General features: G+C 36.5%; 1 protein-coding gene across 3 annotated transcripts in view; it reads right to left on the bottom strand.

The window, feature by feature from the left end:
* The window catches only part of NSD2 (nuclear receptor binding SET domain protein 2), a 71,146-nt gene that overhangs the window by 19,254 nt on the left and 31,398 nt on the right, over window positions 1-20,494 (bottom strand). For 2 of the 3 annotated variants that reach the window (XM_071753301.1, XM_071753302.1), the window contains exons 5-10: window positions 19,688-20,179; window positions 15,438-15,582; window positions 14,375-14,452; window positions 12,784-12,902; window positions 9,626-9,707; window positions 8,527-8,651 (exon numbers count right to left, since the gene is read on the bottom strand). In XM_071753301.1, the coding sequence (XP_071609402.1) occupies window positions 8,527-8,651; window positions 9,626-9,707; window positions 12,784-12,902; window positions 14,375-14,452; window positions 15,438-15,582; window positions 19,688-20,179 (1,041 nt within the window). The remainder of the gene's footprint in view (window positions 1-8,526; window positions 8,652-9,625; window positions 9,708-12,783; window positions 12,903-14,374; window positions 14,453-15,437; window positions 15,583-19,687; window positions 20,180-20,494) is intronic. The other variant, XM_071753303.1, reaches the window with a different exon arrangement.

The following is a 20,494-nucleotide window of genomic DNA, read 5'->3' as shown; positions in this document are numbered from 1 at the left end:
ACATCACTCAGGCTTTCCTTCCCATTTCCTTCAATTATTGAATGTCAAAATTATCTTGCAAGTACTTGCCTGTAGAGGCTTTCACACTGCACTGCCTGAACACTGAGCCAGAGGGTGGCATTTCACAACCCAGATGCAGCTTTTTCTCCTGGAAACTGCACATGTGCATTAGGGGAAAAAAACTGGCCTAAAACCCAAACGCTTTGCTCTTCATTTGGGCTGGACCAGAACTCTTCAGGGATCAAAGAGGTTCGGAATATGGTTGCTCACAGAAACAACACAGCAATGCTCCCTTTTTCATGTGTATCCTCCAACATGTAAAACTCACACATGTAAAAATTCAATGGAACATATAAGGACACATCGCTACATTTTTCCAAATTTTCTTACTGGAAAAATACTTGTTACTGAGTCAAATTGGGAAAAAACTTCAGCATCCCTGCAAATTCTTTGGGTATTAGGTTATTATCTGTGAAAAGATTCAAACTGTGGCAATGTGTCGATAGCTTAAAATCTGAATCGATTCACCATGGTATTTTGATCATACACCTTACTCAACTTTTTTTTGGCAACTTTTTCTGGGTTACTCAGACCCACAATGGTTCAGGAATCAGCATATCAAGACTTTGTATCCCCAAAGTATTTTTAATTTTCTTTGGAACTATATGCTAAAAATTGCTGCTCACAATAACCAAAGGAACTGTTTAATCGATTCTTTCAGACACTGACTTATTTTGGGGAAGACTATATAAGAATGCTCACAAAAAGCAATCTTCAGTATTAATTCCTAATCAAATTAAAATGCTTTACATACTGCAATGCTTGATGTATAAAGCCAAATTACACCTGCAGCAGCCACTGAATACTGAGTAATTATGTAATTGCTAAATATGAGATTGACTTTTTTTTTACTGCTTCCTGAACTCCTTCTCCCCGTTTTGTGCAAAAGGGACACATAACGTGCACACAGAGGCAAACACTGCTAGTGGAATACTGGAGTTTTCTTCTCACTGAGTAAATAAGAATTTGGTTTTGATTGAGGCTGCTGGGCAAGCTAAGAAAAGAGGAGGAAATGTGTGCAACTCCATACATTTAAAATACAGCTTAAGACAACAGAGCATTGAAAGGAATTAAACTGAGTCAGCTATGTGCACCTGGTGAGTTTCTGTGTTTGTATTCTTAATTCTGCCTTCTGATTGAAGCTCTCTAGAAAGATTTAAGGGAGGCAGGAAGATGATTTGACAGAAGCATTGAATAAAAAAATCACTTCTCCAATGTTTTACCTCCTGCAAGACTTTCCTCAGCTCTGGGTTTCAGTTAACTGCATATTCACTGCCTCTGCAACTGAAGTGTTCAAAAGTGAAAGAGGACTTCATGCCAACATCAAAAAAAAATTCTTACAGCACTCAATGTATCTAAATGTTAAATTCAGGTCTACAACAATTTTTTCAGCATTCTTTTTTACAATCGGGCACCTGATTCCAGTCTCAGCCACACACCTCAGCAGAAATATGATCCAATTTTTCATTCTCTCTGGCTTTAAAAAAAGAAAACACAACAACAGAAAAAAGTTGCCTGCAAGCTGGTATATACACTCAGCTCGTGTATTTCTAGAATAATGTGGGTGAACTTTGCAAATGGCATAATTAATTCCCTATCTGAATCGTTGAAATTTCACTAATCAAAAAAAGTAAAAAAAAAAAAAAATAAGCGGGTGCTGATATGTTCATCCCATCATTCTGATACACGATACAAAAAAGGATTTCCTTCATCCTCCAGGTAAGGATGAAGTTAGATGCTTATGTAGAGATTTGCTCCATCCCCTCACCCACTTGAAGGAAAAAAAGAAAAATTCCATTTAAAATTTTCTACTTCCTTTCAGACATCTCCAAACTCAAATACTAAATACCAGTGCCAGCAAAACCATTACAATGAAATTTCCAAGGAGAAAGAGGTTCAGAAATTCTAGATCTGAAAATAAATGGTTATACTTATCCAATCTGCAGCCCAAGAATTTACAAATTCAGCGGTGTAAGAACATAAAATGCAACTGTTCTGTGTGTCAAAAGTGGCCCTCAATTGACCTGACCAATAAACATGCTTTTTGTTTAAGGTTTAGGATTAATTCTTTGTTTTTAAAAGACAATCTATAACAGCATCATTGCTGGCTCCATGTTATCCTGGGCGTGGGGAGGCAGCAGTGTCTCTTTTTTTTTTCTTCACTGAAGTACCTCCTGGCTAAAGGACGTCCTATGGGACCAGATCATCAGTATTCACTGAAGCAAAAATTTATGCCTCATGGAGCAGAAGCAAGTTGCAAATACTATTCACTGTGTGTTAGCAATTGCAAAGTGAACAACATTCACACTTCTGTGCTTATCAGCTTCACTAGGACTTCTTCCAGATCTAATTCAGACACGCTTCCTCTGCCCAGTGTTTAAAGGTTCAAGAAAAAGTCAGAAATTTGGAGTGAAAAAGGTTATGCATCTATGGTGCCTACATGGGAATGGCTCCAAGTGTTATTACTCCACCAGTCACACACCCTGCCAGACTCTTCTAGCTACCAAAGGGCAATTTTCATTAAAAAAAAAAAATATTCCTCAGAAAACTCACTTCATAACTCATTCAGTCTTATAATATCACTTCTTATATTACTTGTATATGCTTGCTTAACAGCACTTCTTAAGTATTAGCAAATACAAGCTTCGGTCATATTCAAGACAATGGTGGTGCTGTCACATTGTGCTTTAACAGTTATAAAAGCAACTAATGGGCAAGTTTTCCCAGAGCAGAGCAAGTTTACCTTCCCACTTCCCCTTGTTTTCCTGAAGCATCTCTTTTTATAATCCTGGCTGTAGAACACCAAGTTGAAACAAAATCCACTATGTATACCTCTCTGAAAGCTAGGGGTATATAAAATGAAAACAAAGTGTGACAGAAAATAATTCCCATCTGCTTTTTTGTTTGGCAGCCAAGTCACCTCCACAGCAGGATCCATAAAAGAAAGGGCCCACAAAGAGAGACCTACCATTCTTTCAGTTGTGTTAAGGTACATACTCAATGGCTTTGGAGGCATCCTCTCTCAGGTCACCTTCTACCTCTAACAGACACACCACAGCTTTTCATAAGCATTTTAGAAGCACGTTTCCATGACTTCTGAATGCTGCTGGCTCTTAAGTTCCACTTTCCTTAAAACTAAGGACACAGATACAAGCTCAGACTTCCTGACCTCACTTTTGAGTCAGTAATTGCAACACCAGAGTCATCCAGGAGGAAGTGGTCTGGCCTGGCTAAGAGCTTTTTCTAGGAAGCTTGGAGTATTCATGTTCTGATGAGCAACCTCTTCAGTCCTTCCACAGACAAACCCCAACTGCACTTTTTTCTTCTTACTAACAAGATCTCAGAGGCTAGAGGGATCTTTTAAATTTTTTTTTCTTAAATCTAAGCACAGCTTATATAGTAATAAGTCAATAAGCAACATACAAACAACAGGTGAGACTGTATTCAAAAGACAATCTATCGTGCACCCACACGGAGACAGAAAAACTGACAGAGCCAATTGAGTTACAGTTAACATTTTCTTTATTTCAGTATAAGAATTCCTGAACTGAAAGAAGAATGATATTTTGGCCCATACTGCTAGACTAGATAAACTCAAGTATGCAGTGCCACAAGTGTACACAGTACTGTAATAGCAAAAAAGACGGCCTGGGACAAGTTTCATTTTTATTATTAGCAGGAGTTAGACGTTTCAGATAAGGATATTATGCATTTCTGAATTTGCCTGGAAAGTTAATTAAGACTCCAAGAACATTCTAGAACAGTGTAAAATTGCCTACAGATACTTGCGATACTTTGGTAGGGGATGTGGAATAAAAACCTACACCATGTAATACACAAGATGAGAATAGTTACACAAGATTCTTAATTTTCTACACAGAATGTGCTGCCAAAGAACAAGAGTCAAGGCTAGAATTATTTTCCATGTAAAAGTAGAAGCACTGTAACAAAACTGTATGAGCTGGTGGGCAATGCAGGTCATTTCAACTGTTAGAAGGTTTAGCAGAAGTTTAGCAAGAAACAAGTCCAATTACTTGTAGTGTTCCACAAAAATGCACCCCTGACTGCTTACTGATGCTTTGAAACAGGAAAAAAAAATGTAGGCATACAGATACAAACACAGAAAACAACTACCTGCTAAGCGAGAGGATTTAAAGTGGCACCATATATTAAATTATCATTTAGTATTGTTTCAAAGAGAGAATTATCTTTGAGGGAATCTAGAATGAAACACTAGAACCACACCAATTTTAACAACCTGCAAGGTTAGCTGCAACTATATTTTCTTTAGGACAGTAGTTTGTTTAAAATGACACAAAATTCCTTTCTTCCTATTCTTAGGATCTCAAGGACAGTTATTTTTACCTCGAGTAAGCATGCCTAGAATATTTTAGATGTATATTGTGGTACAACTGGACTCCTGGGTCAATAAATGGAGCTGATGTACTTTTTAAATTGCAAGTTGTACATGTCTCATATGACTGCCTTCTTAATCAAATACCTTACCTTTTACAAATTGTACACATTTCCTCCATTGTTCACACATGCTAATGCCCATTAAAAATGCAGACAAACCACATCTACCTTAGAATTGCTAATGAAAAAGAAATGTTGTTTAATAAGCAGAAAAAGAACAAAACTTAAGGCTTATATAATTATTGTGTTTGTAACTTGCATAAGTTGCACTATTAGGCCTTGAAAACACAAGAAGTTGTAGCTATAACCAGCAAGTGAGCTTGTTTGACACTGGATGTTACAGAGAGCAGAAAGAACACCCTCTAGGAAAGATATAAGGAACTTACAGGAAAAGCAAAACCTTCAAAACCTTTCAGAGGCTTCTTTAAACTGCCATCTGCTGGTCAGTTCACAATTCATGAGGATATGATGAATGACAGACTAGCTACAAATTGAGAGTATTACACGTGCTTTATTTTGTCCTCTCTTAGAAAAAAAATTACAATTTCTTTGACAAATTCAGAAGTAGTATCTAGACTCTGTAGGATACTATGACACTTATCTGCTGTCAACAAATACATCCAATGTAATGAAGCCAGCCAATAATCACAAAAATTTATCAAAAAGCTAAAGCATGTATGTTTCATGCAAACACACAAAGTGTGCCAATAATCCAGCAGTTATGGTAATGTAAAGCCTTTTTATTTCTTAAAAAAATACTGGTTACACTCCACTGGCACCTGCTACATTATTGGGGGGTGGAGGGCCAAGGTAGAAAAGAAACAGAAATGAGGATACACCACCTGTATAATTTCTCACAAATGTAATGAGATTTTGGATAGTTAAAACCAAGTCTTATGTAAGCAGTAAAAAAACTTCTCTGAGCTTTTGCAGACTCCGAAGTGTTGAGTATCTTTCTCACCTCTGGCTCTAGCAGTTGCTCATTAAGAACTGGATTTTAAACAGAATTGTATTTGACATAAACTACTGCAAGAAATGATTACTGATGTCAAGTGCCTAGAAGTAAAATTAAGTATTTTGTTTCAAGATTAAATGCAGGTATAAAATTTTATTTATTCATGTACAAACATCTTACTGCTTCTGTCCATCCATCCATCCTAAAACAAATTAAAAGCCCAATCTTTTTAGAGGAGTGAAAGCCTACTTTCTAATCTCCGATATGTCAGGTCTATAAATTTTTTTTTGTTAAGGCAGAAGTCCACACCCCCAGCCCTATCTCTCTCCCCTGTAAATGACATACCCCAAGTAACTTATCAATTGAAAATTCATCCTCGACTAGTTTTATATTTCAAGTAAACCTCTTTAAAAAAATACCCCCAATAACAACAAAAAGCATTCAAAAATCTTTTTAAAATGTCAAATAAGATGCATCTTTCAAACAAGAAGAAGCTGAGCATGTATTTCCTATTAAACATACCTTTCCTAGAACTTAGTTGTGATGGACTGACATTTAAGAGGTGTGCAGTTAGCAACAGTCCTTGACAAGTAACAGTCATATCCAGCTGTCCACAAATAGTGTGGGGGAAAAGGAGAAAGGAATGGAGGGGAAAAAAAAATAAAGGAAAGAAAAAAAAATAAAAGAAAAAGGCCAGAATTCTCTTAGTATTGCTTGTGGAGACATATGTGCTTGTGGAATATGCAGAATGCTTTCTGTCTTTGTTAAGACAGTATCTATGCCAACACTTAGAAGTATTATAGTGAACATAGAAATTTAAAAATTAACCAGTAAATGTATTTAGTTTTGAGAAGAATTACATCCTATCTTACTAGCTCTGCAAAGCTTTCATTGTTTCATTATTGTGTTTCTTTTTTTAACTCTTTCCCTAAACACTCTGGAGAAGTTTTCTCTCTGGATGAACACTTTCAGGGCCCACCCATGTTCAGCCATTTAGACAAGTACTAAATAATAATACAAAAGGAAAAAATAAAAAAAGAAAAGCCACCCACACAACCCAAAATTTATACTCTTAATTCTTTTGTAGATTAGATCAATAGTAAGTTCAGAAACACATGCCTGACATTTGTTTTATTTAAAGGAAAATATATCTAATATCATTGGAAACAAACTGGACCCAATCCTTAGATGGTACAAGTTCAGGCCAGTGTAGCTTTAAACCATTTAAGGATCTGGACCACTAACCTACTCTCCCCTGCACTCAGTCCTGCAGAAACTCTGTAATTTGATTGGGATGTTTTTGATATTTTCAAACCTTTTAAATCCTTGAAAATAATGCACTTCATAGTTTGTGTACCTATGTTCTGTGAGCAGCGTGTGATGTGAATTTTTCTTAACACAGAATCATAGAAAGTCAGGGGTTGGAAGGGACCTGAAAAGATCATCTAGTCCAAGCCCCCCTGCCAGAGCAGGGTCACCTATAGCAGGTCACACAGGACCATGTCCAGGTGGGCTTTGAATGTCTCCAGGGAAGGAGAACATATGCTGCTGCTCAGCACTAGCTGAGTAAATTAAGAGCAAAGTTTTAAAATTTCCATCTCCACCTATATAACCATTTTTTTTTTTTATTTTTATTTTTTTTTTACAAGTGAACTGTTAAATCCCAATGCAAAACCCTACAAAAATGAGTATTTTGTCGAGAAAGATTCTTATATTTCTAGATACTGTTGTCAATAAAATGAAATCTCCAGAAATCTTTCTCCTGAGATTACAACACTTGAGATGCATATTTAGAGCCAAAAACCCAGTATGTTCCTTAAACTGGTCTGGCTGAATGGATGGTCCTAAACACAAACAGCTGTTACACAGCAAGTCCCAGCAGCAAAGCCAAAAAAGCAGAAGCTGGTAAGCCAAAAGATGGAAGTCTCTCAATTGAGAGAACAAAATGACAACAAGTTACTACTTTACCTGACTGCTGCTATGGACACTATTTCCTGTGGGACTTCCTTTGCTTGTTTTATTGGGGTACAGGAGGGAAAATCTGTTGGGTTTTTTTTTTGTTAAAATATTTTTCCAGTTACAGGAAGATATTCAGCCATAAACATGCAATCTGATTTCCCCCACCCAGAGGCAAACCATTTGCTGAACACTTGCCTAAATATTTTAACTTCATTTATTACAGTGTCTAAGCATCTCATGCGTTTGTTAGGGGAGATGAAAAAGACTCCAGGATAGGTGGAAGTCCTACTCCCTTGTTAGCAGGCAGGTATTTTTTTTCTACAGCTTCTGTAATACAAAATGCTTGAAGCTGTTTTTCTATGGATATTTTACTAAATCCTACCAACTACATTTCTGAATCCACCTGCAAACCAGCATGCATATCTCACCCTCATGCTGCCACTCTTTGGCTGACTGGTTTTAATAGTGTATATAATTTGGGGGATGATTTAATGGATTTTATGAGTACATTTTTGGTACATACATTTAATTTACTCTACATCAATTGAGAAGAATTACAGTTCCAAATATGCAGAGCTAGGACTATGATAAGAAAGTATCAGAAAGATACATCCTTGTCTGCCCGTTGAACTCTGCTGGGGATGAAGCTATTTGCATCATAGAGAAATAGCACTTAACAGCCTGAAAACTAATTTGAGCTCAAAGGGGCTCTGCTCAGAAAACTGTCCAGTTCTATATTAAACAGAGGATTAGGAAACTTGCTTCCATATTAAAAGCTATGGCAACATGATGATACTGAGTTACATAATGTAACTAATGTAGTACACTTACATAAGGTCTGTAGAAGAAAATACAGAACACACTGGCATTTTACTTTGCCTCTAATAGAAGGTTACAATTCTAAAACTTTGTTGGTAAGTACATTAAAAACCACAATAGTCCCCAAATCAGACGTTTGTATTACAATAAATGAATTTGCAATGCACACATTAACAGGTTTCACAGAGGCCAAAACTGTAATTTGTCTAGAGCACCAACGTTAGAGAATTTGCCTTTGATTTTGTTTTTTAAACAAGATTCACACCTGAAAATTTCTCTACTTAAATGGCTGTGTGCAAATACCACTTTTTTTTTACCTCATTCTCAGTTAAGGAAGCTGAAGGAGATGAACTCTTGCTAAAAGCAAGAGTTGAAGATTCTGCAGCTGAAGCCCGATTTCGCTTCTTCAGAGGTTTACATGCATCAGACAGATTTTTCGTTGCTGTAAAATAATTTTGGTTTACAAAGTGAAGTTTGGAACTTTAAAATGTTATCTCCCTGAAGCCATTTAAAATATTCCTTCAGATAAAGGAATGATTTAGGTAGGTCTTCTGGACACCTACGTAGCTGAAAGAACACAAAGTAAGTTTCTGAAACCATGTGTTTTGCTTTGATTTTAAAAATACTGAGTTTTCTATTAAATATGTACTAGAAATGGCTAAAAACTTTTTCCAGCTCATTTCTATTAAAAACAATATATTTTGTGACTTACAGTCTCTTTAAAGCAAAGGTAAGTTATCTCCTCAGATAAACATCAGAAGGCCTATATGATCTCATAGTACAGTCTGAGTACCACTAACACTTTGTTAAGGAAAGGTTATAGATAGGAGCCAAGTACCAGATGTTATCTATGGCACATCACCACTCCTGCAGGGTGCAGAACTTGCTGAAGCTCACTTGTCTTTGCCATATCATTACAGGACCTAAAGAGACATGCTCTTAACAGAAGTTACCTTAAACTTGAGCATCATTACAAGTCTGACTTCTGAATTTTGGTCCAAGGTTCTTTAGAGTTCCCTCTTGTGCTCCACTCTGCCTCCCATCAAGCATCATTTAAAAGGACTAAGTAGCTGATGGCACTGATGGTCACTGCATTTGTTTTATTGGGCTAATGCACAATGACAACCCGGAGCAGCAGGACTAGGTTGCCAAGTTCAGAGGGCAATAGCTTTAATTTGGTGCCATCAAATGGTGAACTTGTGAACTGCTGCTTTATATCAGCAATACACAATTTCAGTCAAGTTGCAAAATGGTGGTGGTAGTGAAGGAAGAGGGAACGCTCCCCCCCCGTATCTGGCAGAGAGGCTGTAACTGGTTATTGCTCAGCAAAATTTATCTGGCTGCCTCTGACAACCGGTTTATTTTAAAATTATTTAATTGAAAAAATTACATTAAAACTTATTCTGACCACATTACCTGACTGGTTCTTTTGTGAAGAGGAGGTTTCTGTGACCTTAGAAGAGTTTGTTTTTGCTGTTTTGTCATTGCTTGTCTCCCTCTGTCACAAAAAGAAATATGAAAAAATAAAAAACCTCCTAATTTATGAGTGGTTGGATAAAACTGGCAATTACTTGTGGACTTACGTTATTAAAAAGAAAGTGTCTTTACAAATACCTGAATGATAATGTAGTTAAGCTAGCCCCATTTACCTGATTTCGTCAAATTCATTTACAGCACAGGGTACAAACCCACAAACAAATGAGAAAAATTAAAGAACACAGTATTCCAGCACCCCACTTATCCATCCCAAACTCAGCACATCCAAAAGGGGAGCTTTAAATGAACAGAAAACATGTAAATTATCCTTACTATTCTTCATCTAAACTGGTCAAATTAAAATCCTTAATTATTAAAAGTAAACTACAGAAATAGTATATAAATTTAAGAATAAACCCTGTGCAGAATTTTAAGTCTCAGACAGGCTTGCTTTCAACTCCGTAACTTATAGCAGTGACACTTTTTAAATTACTATGGTTAAGGTTGTTCCAGCATTTCCAAAATAAACACTGTATTCAAGGGAGCATAAACAACACAAACTTTCTCACTATTGAGAATTTATCACTAGAAGTTAAGGCTGAAAACTGGGGAAGTTTTCATCAAAGCTTTTTCAAACTTAAGATACTTTTCCTTACACATGACATTATTTATGTTTATTTTTTTCATTTGTATAAGTCACTAAAGTTGCAGCAAATGCTTAACCCTGACAAATGCTCACCTTACCAATAAGAACAATTCTACTGGACAGAAGGTTTCACATACTTGCTCATATTCTTCACCTGACATTCAGTTTTACAAAAGATGTGCAGGTGAACACCTCAAAGGCCAGAGAACTGGTTTGCTTTGTAAAATGAATATGAATGACTACTCTAATACAGTTCTGGAAACTCTGCTTTTACTGATTTCTAGACTAAGATACCACCCTACCACTGATGCCACTGGAGACTCCTACTAGCAGTTTTACAGGACTACTGTAACACTTCTCTGTAAAAATGAAAGGAAATGTACCATTTAGTTCACTCTTGTATCTACAGCATGCTTCATAGAACCCTCATTTTGTTAATGTGCATTTTATATACATCATGAAAGGACTGATGAACAAACTAGCTTTTCAAAACTTCCATATGGGTACTTATGACTTGCTCACTTTGTGTGAAAACATTTAGATTTCATAAATAAGAATTAAAGACAAAAATGAGAGGATAATGCACAATTCTCATGCAAAAAAGTCATTAAAGCTCCTCCTATCCAAAATGATTGTAACAAAACTCTTCACATAAACTGGGAACAGCAGTAGGAAGGTCCATGATCAATGTTTGCTTTTTTGAATCCTTACATACACACTTTCACTGTCATTCACTGAATGTTTTACTAAACAGCAGTACATAGAGCTAGAAGTAACCTGGGCTGCTGAAGGCAGGAAAAAGACTAAGAGAGAATACATTAAAAAAAAACACAAAGCAACCATTCTACAATATCTCTGACCCTTTTGTGGATAGAAGCACAAAAACTGCTATATGCATTTAGAGTTTTCCAATTATCTAACATGACACACACCAGAGTTCTTGTAATTACTTCTGAGAAATGGATCAGGCAGAGCACATTTTTTAATGCACATTACTAAGTCAACTATTTTAGTGGTGTGTATCTTACAGGAATCATTCACCTGATTTACTTATTTATTTTCCTGTTAATATCCACCTCTGCATCACAGTATCAAAGATACCAGAACCTCCTCTGCATCAACTGTGTTGCAACCACTTTTCATCCTACTTGTGATAATGGGATAATGTAGGTAACTGCAGTATGCCAGTACTGTGGAGACAGTAAAGAAATAACTCCAGGGACAGTCAAAACAAGGACTTTGCAGCAAGAATTACAGTAAATCAGCCTCATTATTTCATGGATCTACTGTCTTATTGTGAATTCAATGTTTAAAAGGGTTTCAAAACCTTCTCCTAGAATATAAAACATATTACATGACTAATCCATTAGACGATCCACTTTTGGACCTTCTTTCTGCAAAGGTCACAGCATTTCTTTAAGAATTATTTTTGTCCCTTGCTAAGTTCATTGAACCTGGCTATCTGAAATTCTACTTATTTTTTATATCGAACTCTAATCAAGTTGACTGAATATCCACAATATCAGAGGTAGTAAAATAATGAGCCTACCAAGCAAGGTGATATCTACAGATATGACCTTCATAATTAATTTTCAAAATTACCCACTGCCCTTTCTTCTGTTAAGTTTGTTTTATTTAACTGCTGTACCACTGAAGTCCTGAGATAAGGTCTGTGATACTCACACTGCAGTATGATACTGACAAAACATATCAGAAAACACTTGTGAGCTAAGCTTTCCACAGAAGTAAAACCCACGAAGTTTACTGGTCTACATGCATGACTAAATAAATCTATACTTAGGTCTCTACAAGATTTGGACTGTATCCATATACACATTTTCAGTGACCTGTGCAAGGAATTCTCTTTTTCTAAGGCAAGCTGAACTGATTAGGAGCCTGTGATTTGTGTAATAAATATACTGTAATATTCACTACAGTTTCCTAACGTAATAACCAGATGAGCATGTCACTCAAATGTTCTATAGATGTTCCAGTTCTTAAGAAGTAGCTTTTCTGGTTTGCTTTACTTGCTTTCTTCTCCCCCTCTGACTTCTGTCTAAATTAAATATTGACTGAAGATACCTTTTTATGTTCTTGCATACATGTCTGAACTCCAATTCAGGAGGAAAGAAAAAGCTCTACAAAGCATGACAACACAGGAAGGTCATGCCTCTGCACATTCCTTGAGGGAAGAGATTTTCTCAGCATACATTTTCACCACAGTTAAAGTAGCAAGTGCAACTTGCAATATCTCCATCCTCAAAACCAAAGGGAAAAAAACCCCAAACCTCACAGCAGTAAGCTCACATATACCTCTGAATATTTACAAGTTTGGTATGATACACAGACATTACTTTTTAAATCCTGGAAATGGAAATGCTGACAAACTTAACTACAGCAATGTAATTGGTGCTGCTATAAATCAACCCAAACAAACCAACAACATAATTACCTTCTGATTATTCTGTTTATCCATCCTGAGTCTTTTCCTAGGTGCTTCCTGAACTTCAAAATCTTCTGTAGGTTCCTTTGTCCTCTTTTTTTGGTTTCTTTTATTTCCATGTAAGTTACCTTGGGATGGGGGATGGGGAAACTTACATGAAAAATAATCTAAAACCCACTTTCAAATTATTTTGAAACTAATCTAGTTATTTAAGTTACTTTTCTGTCAGTCATTATTTTTAAAACATAGTTAAACATTAACACAGTTTGATGACCTCTTAATGTTTAAGGTCTGGTTTCTGGTGCTGAAGACTACCTGTACAACATATGCAAATCAACTGCTTCATACTCATTTTAGAAAATTATTCCACCTGTATTAGCACTAGTTAAGGATCTGAATACTACTGCCCAACATTTTTTTCATATTGTTAGACTGCACATGACTGATCTATACAGCCTTTATCTCTCCTGGCACTTTGTAACAGTGCCTTATCACTGAAATAAATTTTTAAGTCTCCTCCTTAAGTCTCCTATTGAGTTCTCCAAATGATACAGATGAAGATCTGGTGACATCTATTAAGGGGACTCTGGAAAAGACAAGATATCACCAACCATACAGATTAATTCTCTCTTTCTGGTATGGCAGCTTCAGACTCTCTCTAACACACTTAGTTGTGTTTTCAAGAGACCATAAGATCCCCTTCCTTTGTGAACCTAAGTCATAAGAAAAGAACTACATTGGTCACTTTAAACCAACAGACTTATTCACATATTTAGATGATCATTCACTGTAAAGCTCAAGCAGCTGCTAAATTACAAAAGGTCAGTGATTAAACTACACACCCCTTTCTCAGGTTCAGCTATTGTCTGCACTCATTCTACCTCAAAAAGACAGATGAGGGTTTAGGAAGTGGTCTGTTTCATCAGGATGAAATGACAGCATTATTACACTCTCCAGTACTTTCTAGTTTATAGAAGCTACAGAGTGTTATTAGTATGAAGATTGCAAGCTCCAGGGGGCACAAATATCTTAGCTGAAAATTGTTCTACACCTACAAGTATTCTATTCCAGTGGGAACAAATACCTGCAAATATTAAAAATATAGCAACTTGAAAAATATGGATAACTTTCAAAATAATGTTCTTATCTCAGTTATCTAGGACATACTCTATTATCAAACTCTGAATCCACAAAGCAGACTGAAATGGCTCCAGGAGAACCTGCTACTTACAAAAAGCCAGCAAAGGAAATCCCACAATATTCTTCCAAGTTTAAGATAAGAGCATTTGGGTAGGGGAATGATTGATCTGACAGATTTCCATCTGTAGATAGCTCTAAATGTACACAATAGATGTACTAGAAACACCTGGTACAGGTACAATTTCAATTACATTTCTTGTAATACGACACTGAGGAAGGTGAACAAAATTCAGCATTACAGTGTTTAGATATTTAATTTGGGATCCATTAAAATTCTAGTGTCAAGGAAGACAACATCTGAGATAAATAGATTATGATATGTGGGCGATTACATAAAAAAATACACTCAATAGCTACTTATAATGATGAACTATTTGCACACAACACAAATTTCAATTACTTCTGGATCTTGATCTCCTTTTAGGTGAGTCTTGAAACACTTTACGTTTGGCCTCTCCAATATTCTTCAATGATGAACCTTGAGAGATACAGAATGTGGGGTTTTTTTTTAAAACTGATATCCAAATATTTGACACTTAAAATTTAAAGTTAAAAACTTTTGTTTTCCACAAAATGACGTTATTTCACACACACACAGTTAACAAAACTGACTGCTATTTTTATACAAGTTTTTCCAAGTCTCACAAACTTTCAAACACTCCCTCTCATTCTTGTCATTGCCCAAAGCAGCACCTGTTGACTTCTAGTAATAAGTCTTCTTACAGTGCTGTAAAGCTGTTCAAATTTGAAAATTAATAGCTAAATTTTATAAAGTTCATGCAAATGCCAAACTATCTTCCTCCTTCTCAAACAAGCAATTCCAAAACCCCTCAACTATTTTACAAAATAATTGAGACTGTTTTCTTTTAAAACTAAATGCTAGACAACAGCAACAAAAAATAAAAGGAGAAAAAAAAATATTTGCAACCTTGTACAATCACCTAAAATCTTTGAGAAGCACAATAAAATGCCAAACAAGTGAAAGTTTCAGAATAAAGTTTGGAATATTTCTTCCCAAGTTGATGATGATATAAGGTAATACACTTCAGGTATATATGAGCAAAAGGTGTAGCTCTGATTAAACTTATTAAACCATTTTCTAGTTGTTCTGTAAAAAACTAACTCATAATTTACTAGTAGTAACACTTTGTCTTGCCTTCCCACAGTCAGTGGATGCAATGGCAGCTGCTTGTGGGCAGAAGAAGAATGAGAAACCAGCAATGTCTAAACAGTAGAAGGTTTACATATAACAACTTTTCAGAACAATGAGCAAGAAATGTAGACTTTGTGGGTTGCGTTTATTGTCACCATTGGCATTCCTTTGCTATTGGCACAAACACCAAGAATTAAAACTGGAAAACAGTGAAAGCTGTTTTCCCTACAGGTCTCAAATATGTGCTTAGTTTAACACCACTATGTATATCAAATTTAGTTAGAGTACACTAGCACAGTTTTACGTTTACCAGAGTCTTCTTCAGATTTGGGAGAGGTCACTATGGCAAACTTTGTGTTATAGCGAGCTTTCTGTTTTTCACTAAGCATATTCCACTGTGATTCCAGTAATTCTTCAATCTCCTCACTTGAAGCATCTGGATGTTCAGCCACCACCTATACATGCAGAAATAGGGTTGTATTAAAAAAGGTGACCACTGAAAAGAATGGCATACATACTTCTATTGCTATGGAAAACTGGATACAAACAAGTTATCTAATATTTCTCCTGCAAAGAGAACTAGATTAAAACCTTCTGTCTCCAGTTTTTCTTTGAATAACCACCTCTCTCTCTCTAAAAAAAACCCAAACCACACCTATTAGCATATTCAGAAGAACTAAGACTAATTTTAGAAGTATATATAATTGCTTTTTAATGTTCAAAAAAGATGGAAGTGCAAATCTTGTCTTTTGGTCATTTAAAAAATTCGTATGTCTTCAAGAAGTACCACAAAAGACAGACAAGCAATATTGGAATATGTACTTGCCTACAAAGACATCCATATTTTCACGTGAGAACTCATTAAAGATAAAACTCATGACACCTATCTTTGTAGATGGATTTACACAAGCTAGCACCTAATCCAAAATTTTCTTGTACTAATTCATCATTTTATACCATGTATATGAATATTAAGAACTGTGGATCTTAGTAACACGAGCATGACACAACAGCCATCAGCATGGAATTTAAGAGTTTGAGTAAGTTTATTTAACACAAGCAGAAAATCCAGTATTAAAAACAAAATTAAAAAAATCCTCTTGAAAGACTTCAGTAACTAATGTAGTTCTATTGAGGCAAATCAGATTTAAATCATCACAGAAGTCAAAAAGCTCTAAGATTGTATGCTCTGCAGAAATGAAACTGTAGCTTTTCAAACAATGCCTCCCATCTCACTACCCAGCATTCTCTCAAATCCTATTAGTGGAATGATGCAACCAACACTGCAAAATCATGGAGCAAAATAAAAACTAGGCCTACAAAGCCAAGCATCTAAACTGTAATGCCATTCAACAGAACAGAAATACAAATTTTTAGTGATTACTGGAAATCATTAAACCTTATCTCTAAGAGCTTAGTGTCTAAAAACTGCATTTCCTGGGGTCAAACAAAGTAAAAGTTGTAGTACCTTCCTTTCATTTGGATTATTCAGTGTCTAGGGGGGGAATTCATGCTGTAACTTTTCCCCTAGTAGAGTACTAAGAGTTCTCTTGCTTCTACCTGGTGTAACCCATCTGTGCAGAGCTTGGAGAATACAGCTACGTTTGGAGGCCTCTACTCAAAGTTTGATTAAAATCCACAATGTCAAAAAAGTTACTGAGATGGGAGAACTCAGACAGATCCACAAGATACCCTCCCACAAACCTCACTTCTTTAGGAAAAGAAAGTACCTTAAATTTTGACCATTCCCACTAAGTGTATGCACAGAGTTATTTAACTCTCTTAGAAACAACTACTTTGTTCATACAAATAAGATACAGCTTAGCATCACCTCCAGTCTGACCAAAATACAAATAAAAGCACCTTTCAGCTGACTAGGAGCACTGTGAAATAACAAGCAAAATATCTTTGTGATTCTAAATGGTTATGGGATCCTTGCAAAGAAGGTCTCCAAGGCAAATGCCCAGCAGTCTTCTCCAAAGTCTTCATACTGTAATATGCAAGCCTGACCTACATGCTGGAAATGATGTGTTGCTGGAAATGATGTTGTCATACATGAAAATCACACACTTCTCCCAGGCACTAACTATGCTATGGAACACATGGAGGATTTTCCCTTGGGTCTGGGAATTAGTATAGGTGTGGAAAACATGGTAATTAGTTCCAGGTATGACCTAGGTCATCTGAACAAACTTCATGTTCAACAACTCCTTATGCATTCATAAATCTTCAGCTGTAAACCCTACTAGTGAAATTTTCTGAATTTACCTCTAAACTGACTCAAGGCCCAGATCAGTGAATAAACATTATTACAGCTACCTGCTTCTCACTGAATTATACCTTTATCTCAAGTCAGACACTCCCCTCTAATTATTACTGTGGTTGTATTTCACAGAGGAAGCACAGAGGAGAGCCAACAGTACAAAATGTATCTTTACTCCGCTGGTAACAACACAAAGTACTTAATGCGTCACTACAGACATGTAAGTGCTCCAAGCTGTCAATGCCTCCCTCAGGGAAGCATGACTCTTAAATCATTAAAACCATTTTCCAGCAGCTCACTCGGTCTTCCAGCAGCCATCATTAGTTTCTAAACATTTCAACTATTCCTCACCCCCTTATCCCCAGAAAAAAACAACAAAAGTAGTAATTAAAACCAAACTGACGTATAAATCCTGCTACTGTGCAAAGCTGGACTCCAAACAAGACAGAGAAGAAACAGATCTGCTTTTTATTATTACCTATATTAAAAATATTCACTTCCATCCTTTCCCAAGAGAACCACTTCTGGGTCTACACTTTTCCTTTCTTCTAAGTTTCTACATGCAAATACTAAAGTAGCCACACAACAATCCCTCAGATGCCACCAAAACAAGTAGCTCAAAAAAAGGGTCTGTTTTTTTAGCCAGTATTACCACTCCTTCTAGAGCATCAGAACAGCAACAAAGCAAACTCTTGGAGTAAAACAAACCATGGGAGTTGAACCAGATAAGCAGAACCAGATAACAGAAGGGGAAACTACAAATACTACTCTGAATACAATCTCAGCCTTCCACTTAAGGCACAAAACTGCCCTTAAAAGCAATGTGACAGGCTGGAAGTGTTGCCTAAACTGAGGTTATAGGTTCTGTGCAAGAAGCACGAATATCTAAAACGGTGTTTCCCTACTTTGTGAGTTACCTTTGAACCCAAAGAAAGCAAAGACAGATTTCTACTGCCCTGATCTGTTAGAGGGACTGTTATCTGTAGCTACCTCATGTCTGCAGTTTCTGTAATCCAGTTCTTCTTGCTACTTAAATGAAAGGCTGAGGAAATTCCCCTTGCCAGTATATAAGACACAAGGTTACTTACAGAAGAACTGGAAATACAACACAAGTTTCTCAAACATGAGAGAGATGTTTTACCCATACAGCTTTCATAATCACTATGTCAAAACCTCTATTCAGTAAGTCTGGCTACAAAACCCTTTCTTTTCTGGAGCCAGCAAACTGAACTGCAATGCTTTTCTCAATTTAACCAAAGCCACTAAAAGGTATGTGTAATGCTATAATGCTGCATTCATTTTAATGCTGCATATTAATTTCAGTTACAATGATCTGAAGATCCTAAGCTGAACCACAACTAACTGAATTCCATTCAAGAGAATCTGTTTTTCAACTTCTGTTTATAAAGTTTGTATCTGTTAATTTTTTCTAACACTAATATCCTGTAGTGACATCAACCATTCAGTAGCTGAAGGGTGTGACTAAGACTTAACTTTCTGGTCCTGTGGTATTATGGAAAAGTACAGCTACAAGAAAATGTGAGAACTCATGCTTCTTTCAGTGCATGAAATTGTACTGCAAATGGAGCACAGGGTTGTAAGGAAGAAAAATGATGGTTCTGATTTTAAAGTAATGAGCTAGAACAGCTGTACTGCTTTTATACTTTTAATAGTCTTCCTAAGAAATGTTCATATTAAGGTACTTACTTGTTCTACTTTGTCTTGGAGTGTAATCCTCTCAAGAGGACCTATTTTCTCCCCTACCAGACAGAATCACTGACTGTGATTTTTCAAAAGCTGTGGTAACTGGCTTCTTTTGAAGCTCAGCAAAAGATTTTAGATAGATAAATTAAGTTTTTGAGGAGTTCAAAGACAAGGGAACATATCAAAGTAATCGACCCAGCTCTTCAGGAAGAAGGTACAAGCTAACTAAAAGAAGATTGCTATAAAGAGCATAACCTGGGTTATATTTGCCTGAACATATACACACATTATCTACTGTATTTTACATACATTTTAAATAATTATGGCTAATACAAAGAACTATTAAATTACATAGGAAGATTCTAATGTGATTTATGCTTTAAGTACAATGGCATTATCACTACCTTGTTTATACTGCTCTTCCTTTCTCTGTTCCTATCTAGACTAAGATTTGATGCAGGCACATCTTGTCATGCCCACAGCATTACAGATTCTATAGTAACAACTGGTTTTGTTAACCAAGCAAGGAAGTCTCTCTAAGGACAGAAATGAGAGGAGATAATCAACACCAATAACAGCCAAAAGAGACTCACCTCATCTCTGTGCTTCTGACAGAAGACCAAAAACTGAGATATTGCATCGCCTTTTCTGCTTCTCGGAGTGGATGCTGGAGTTTTCTTTCTATTGAGAGGGGAGCCTATCCCTCTTTTGGATTCTGCCTGATCGGATGACTTTTGAGGAGTAACATTCTTAGTCTCCAACTGATCACTTTCTTGCGCATCATCAAGGGCAGACAGTTTTGATGTCCTTCTCCTCCTCTTGCTAGGAATGCCAGACTCCTTCATGGACTTCAGACTTTGAGTGGTTTCTTCATTTGAGTAAGATGTCTCATCTACCTCCTCTAATGGCTCCACAGCAATGCCAACTTCCTTTGCCACTCGAGGATTCAGATGAGGTCTGTCCCTTACATAGATGAAGGTGTACTTGGCCTTCCGTTCCTCCACTGTCATGCTTACTGCTTCACTTGCTTGCTTAACACCCATCTCCCACTGTGGCCTCAGCTTCCCTGAAACAGGCTTTAACATCTGCAAGGTAAGACAACAGTGTGAGGAACTTGCCCACTTTTGATTTCAAAATGCCAACATTAGCACAAAATCATTCCAAGAGCTATAATTCAGGCTTTCAAATGGAATTGTATTTGATAGTACTGATGCCATGCAGGAGCCCATGACAAAGCAGAAGAGTACTGATTTCAGTAAGTAACAAATTCTTGGCATCTGTAAGTGCTGTGCAAGACTACAAGCCCTTGTAAAACAAGCAGACTTCAAAGCTTTTAAGAATATCTGCTTATAGCTGTAACAAAAAAATAAAAAGCTGCAAATCTTGTCTGACTTGGTAGC

The sequence above is a fragment of the Heliangelus exortis genome, chromosome 10 (genome assembly GCF_036169615.1).
Source record: "Heliangelus exortis chromosome 10, bHelExo1.hap1, whole genome shotgun sequence".
Taxonomy (NCBI): Eukaryota; Metazoa; Chordata; class Aves; order Apodiformes; family Trochilidae; genus Heliangelus; species Heliangelus exortis.
Note: the sequence above shows the minus strand (reverse complement) of the source record. Positions and strands in the feature narration are given on the sequence as shown.